Source organism: Gadus morhua, chromosome 1 (assembly GCF_902167405.1).
Source record: "Gadus morhua chromosome 1, gadMor3.0, whole genome shotgun sequence".
Lineage (NCBI taxonomy): Eukaryota > Metazoa > Chordata > Actinopteri > Gadiformes > Gadidae > Gadus > Gadus morhua.
Window position 1 is genome coordinate 17744732 of NC_044048.1, and position 5128 is coordinate 17749859.

General features: G+C 46.3%; 1 protein-coding gene across 1 annotated transcript in view; it reads right to left on the reverse strand.

The window, feature by feature from the left end:
• Positions 1-3141, reverse strand: part of LOC115543285 (cadherin-4) — a 240099-nt gene extending 236958 nt beyond the window's left edge. Inside the window, exons 1-2 of the mRNA XM_030355708.1 lie at positions 2733-3141; positions 1216-1327 (exon numbers count right to left, since the gene is read on the reverse strand). Coding sequence (XP_030211568.1) covers positions 1216-1327; positions 2733-2792 — 172 coding nt within the window. The 5' untranslated portion in view covers positions 2793-3141. The remainder of the gene's footprint in view (positions 1-1215; positions 1328-2732) is intronic.
• Between the last annotated feature and the right edge of the window lie 1987 nt (positions 3142-5128).

The following is a 5128-nucleotide window of genomic DNA, read 5'->3' on the forward strand; positions in this document are numbered from 1 at the left end:
AGGTACACAGGTTTACACGTGTGTGTGTGTGTGTGTGTGTGTGTGTGTGTGTGTGTGTGTGTGTGTGTGTGTGTGTGTGTGTGTGTGTGTGTGTGTACATGTTTACATGTTTACATGTAAGCGTATACATGTGAGCGTGAGTGTGGGAACGCATGCATGCGTCCACACGCGTGTGCAGTGCAGGTATCCGAGTGAGTGCACCCAGACTGCTCTCGCCTTCCCCTAAGAGTACAACATCCGCGAAAGACTACAACGTACCCCCAGAAAGAGCATGAGACATACCCCATGAAAGAGCACAACGCACACCCAGGAAGAGTACGACATACCCTCAGAGAAGACTAAGCCCTTGCGGCTGCCAAACACACAGCAGGCGAACCCACAAAAGAGCCAGTGTGCTCTGGCAGTAAAACAATACAGCTACGCCAGGCTACGCTCAGGAGAAACCATCGCAATCGATAGCGAATTGTAATCAGCCCACATTGGCCGAAGAAGTGCAATAGATTAGACACAGCATGTCAACTGGGTTTCCTGCACAATCAGCCCGCAGAGAGGCATCAGTGCACGGTCTGGTTGCAGTCGGAGCAGACACAGGGAAACGCGTGCAGGGGGGCTGTGGAAGGAGAGAGAGGGGGGAGAGAGGAATGGAGATCAGGGTGATCAGGCAGGGGAGAACATTCATAAGGTTCTACCACATGGCGGGAATGTTCATTTAATAAATGATTTGGGGGAAAGGAAATGAAAAACGCTCAATAGAGGTCTAGAGCGAGAGGCCAATGTGGTGCTTTTTCAAATTCTTCCGGTGAGCAGATGGTAGACATCGACAACACTTGCATCAGACGAGCTTGTTTGGCTATAACACTTTTCTCTCTCCCTCGGTCACAACTTGCTAACCCTAACCCATTCACTATTGTGGTCCAAACGACACAGACACAAAAACAAACACACACACAGCAGGGCTCGCTGCTCTCACGGAGAGGGTCGCGTGGCGCTGAGCAGACAAGCGGAGCACGGCATCAACAGAAAACACGCCGTGAAAGGATTCACATTCGTTGGCGTCAATGTGGAGAGTTTGACAGGAGGGCTCTCACACGCACACGCTCTCATAAAAACAAACACACACACACACACACACACACACACACACACACACACACACACACACACACACACACACACACACACACACACACACACACACACACACACACACCTTACCTTTAGTGATGTGCTGTCCTTGCGCTACATCCCTTGAAACGCTCACAGAGTAAAAACTTTGTGCAAAGCCGGGTTGGCAAGGATCTTTGGAAGCCTGTGCTCCTTTAGTCTCCTGTTTGGGGGAGAGAAGAGGTGGTGAAATGAAGAAACACTTTCAAGATGCATGAGTATGGATTCAGTTAATTTGTGATTGACATTTTTTCTCTTGTCTTTGTCTGATTGTATAAGGATGGGCATATTACTTATTGTAAGACCATGGAGCTAGAGTTAATGAATACACGAATCAGAAAATCATAAGTAAATAGATGAGGGAACTGGCACTACTAATACATACACAGCGTGAGCCTACAGTATAGCATTTAATTAACATGGGAAAAATGAACAGCTGAATTATTTTTGGATTAGAATTTTTACAAAGCAAAAAGGGGTCTTAATAATTATACATATGCAGTACAATGCAATGTTATCGTGCTTGTGTGCGTGTGTGCGTGTGTGCGTGTGTGTGTGTGTGTGTGTGTGTGTGTGTGTGTGTGTGTGTGTGTGTGTGTGTGTGTGTGTGTGTGTGTGTGTGTGTGTGTGTGTGTGTGTGTGTGTGTGTGTTCGCGTGCGTGGTGCGTGCTTGTGTGTGTACGCGTTTGCTTTAATTGGTCTGCAGTGAACTTTATAACCTGTAAATCTGTGGCCATGCTAAAACGTGACGATGCGACTCGAGAGGCACATCGCTGAACGTGGCGAGCCACAACTCCATAAAGCAGAATATAAAGCAGCACAGCTGAGCGATTTAACACAAGGACCTGACAGTAAGGGGAGGAAAATACGCTGAATTAGCCTATAGTCCCCGAATGTATATTTGAAGGCAAAAAGCCATTCACCAAAGCCTAGCTACCGATGTCCAAGTCTTATGGGTGAGTGGTCTGATGGAGGCAGCGAATGGAGTGCGGCGTTCATCGCCGAGTGCTGTGTGGTGCTGTTGGTTAAACGTGTTTAATTGCCTCGTATAAAATAAACAACCTAACTCAGCTAGTCATAAGTTCCATCGCTAATATTATTTTATAAACGTCTTAGATGATCATGCCACGCGGCTGTCGCCACACAACGGATGAGGTCCACCTAGTTATACTGGCTGCAGAATAAAGTCTCCCCATCCAAGCGTTCTGCAACTGAGAGCCAAATGATCTGCAGTGGTTTGAAGTTAACCACTGCAAAATTGGTAGCCCTCCAGGAGTAGACCGAATGGGTAGACCATTGCCGATTTTTGGGGCATATCCTTACTCTTCATTGATTATCAGTTCCGCAAAAAAAACTGTTTGTATAGTTGTGAAGACAATCTTTTAACGTCTCCCCGTGCAAGATACACCGATTCCCATCTCGATCTAGTGTGGCATTTGTCCACTTTTACTGTGTTCAAACTAGCTTACAGCTTTTGCACGCCGCCCATAGCCAGAAAAAAGAGCACGGATACGGCTTCTCGTATCGTAACTCATCCACCAGCAGCTCAACATAAACGTCAATCTCACCCAAATCGTGGCCAGAAACACGAGCGCGGACAGGAGCGGTGCGGCAGGGAGAGTTCTCATCGTGGCGAGCGAGCGAGGCTGCTTTGGAGAAAAGAACAAGAAGAAGAAGAAGAAAAAAAAAGAGGTAAATTTCCAATAACTGATGATGCTGCTGATTCTTCCTTTTGGTCAGGTGGCGTGTTGTTGTGTTCTCCCGTTGCTTGGCGAGTGTGAGTGAGAGCGACGCAGTTCTTTACAAGCAGCAGCAGCAGCAGCAGAAAGCCTGCGCAGAGATCCCCCCCCAGTCCTCTCGTCTGCAGGTGAGTGCTCAGCTCAGCACCCGGGCGCAGCGAGCGTCACTCAGCCACCCCTCCTATCACCCGTGGCCGGAAAACTCCACATGTAGCCTACTTAAAGATACACTAGTTGTATCTACAGCAGCGACGCTATAGCAGCCAACGGCTGGATTCCACCGGTTTCATCGATGTCGCAGAGCGTCATGGCTCAATGTTTGTTGCCTTTTTTTTTTTTTTTTGTGAGTAATGTAGTCAAAAGATTTAACTTCTAACCTTTGAGGTACCTCATTTAACTTCTAACCTCCATTTAAATGTGAATAAATTCACATTTAAATGGAGGTATTCTGCCTCCAGGGCTATTCTATTAAATACATATTATATATATTTCAAAAAAGAAAAAATGTATATATAAACCCACACAGAATATGTTGTGCGTGCAAGTGCATGCATGTACGTGCACATGTGAACATTTGCTTGAAAGCGTATTTGTGTGTGTGTGTGCGTGTGTGCGTGTGTGCGTGCGCGCGTGTGTGTGTGTGTGTGTGTCAGTGTGCATGTTTGCATGCATGTAAGCGTAGTGATGTGCGTGCTCGTATGTGTTTGACTGGGTGCATGTGTAGGTGCAGGCACACACGTGTACAATCAGATCAGCCATCCATCTTCCTCACCCGGTCGTTCATGTCAAGTAACGCAGAAGGGGTAAATCAACACGGCGTGCGGGTGACACTCTCACCTTACAGCAGGCAATTAAGGCCCTCTGATTGGCTGGAGGAGGTTTCAAGGAAGTCACAGGCGGGAACAGGGGGGTGGACTTCAGCCAGTGAAGAATCAATGGTCCGTTAACTCCGTAACGGCAGAGCTACTACCCCAGCGCGGTAGAGCTTTGCATGTAGCATCCCGAAGACTGCATACATGCATAAATTAGCCTTTAAAAGCGATCAATGGAGACACAAAAATGTAATTGAAACGCATGTGGGTTTCAGCCGGTCCGCCATTCTTTTCCTCACAAGTATCCTTGCTTCGACTCGTCTGTGACTGGCAGCCCGGGTCTATGGGTTAATGTCTTTTAAAATAAATTATCTCAAGAATGTGACTTGGCGTAGTTGGTTTCTCAGTCGATTTCCCAGGTGTGACATGCAGGTGTTTTACCCGTTTACCCTCTCAGGCAGTCCCAGAGGCGTCGAGGATGAGCGGGGCCGGGCCGATCACCTGGTCGTCCTGGCCCAGTGATCTCTGTGATGTGGTTATTAAGCTTTTCTCCTGTTCAACATTGGAATTGGCACTTTGGGTTTCATGCCGGTGTCCCCACGACTGAGCCGAGGTCACGGATGTTATAATGTCCCATCCGGCAGGATAGATAAAAGAGCGAAATGGGGAATAGGATTTAATATGTAATGTTTTATTTAGTTCAACATTTTCCCTATTTTTTTCGCTTTTCATTTCATTTAACGACCGCTAGGAATAAGTGCTACCGTTTTACAATCACTGCGACATCGTGCTTTTTTCTGTCCCAAAGAAAAAACATGAATAAGAATAGATCCAGTTCTTTATTTTTGACAGTTATGGAAGACAAGGAGTACCAAGACCCATTTTTTAATCCATAGTAAAATAAAGCACATCCATTTGGCGTATTTTGGTATCAAAATGTTTTTTCAAGTGAGTTTCCAGTCCAGTTTGATAAAAAATGACCTGTGTCTCGCTTCTTCAAAGGATGCGGCGTGAATAATCTTCAGAGGCGCCCACACTTAGATATTAGTTTTGTGTGTACACAGTCTTTTTAACAGTTTGCTTTGAAGGGTTGTGTTTCTGGGAGTACCCTGCTGTGATACCCACCAACATGGAACAATGGTGTTCACACACACACACACACACACAGTGGCGCACACGCATTCACACACACACACACACACACACACACACACACACACACACACACACACACACACACACACACACACACATACACACATACACATTTTACAGTGAGCACTAAATAAAGACTCACCTCTCCTGTTTTCATTGCATAATATTTACTGATCATGTGGTCAGTAGTGTGGGCCGATCAAAGCAGGACAAAAAAGGATATACACCTGGCATGCTTTTTAGAGGGATAGATAGATA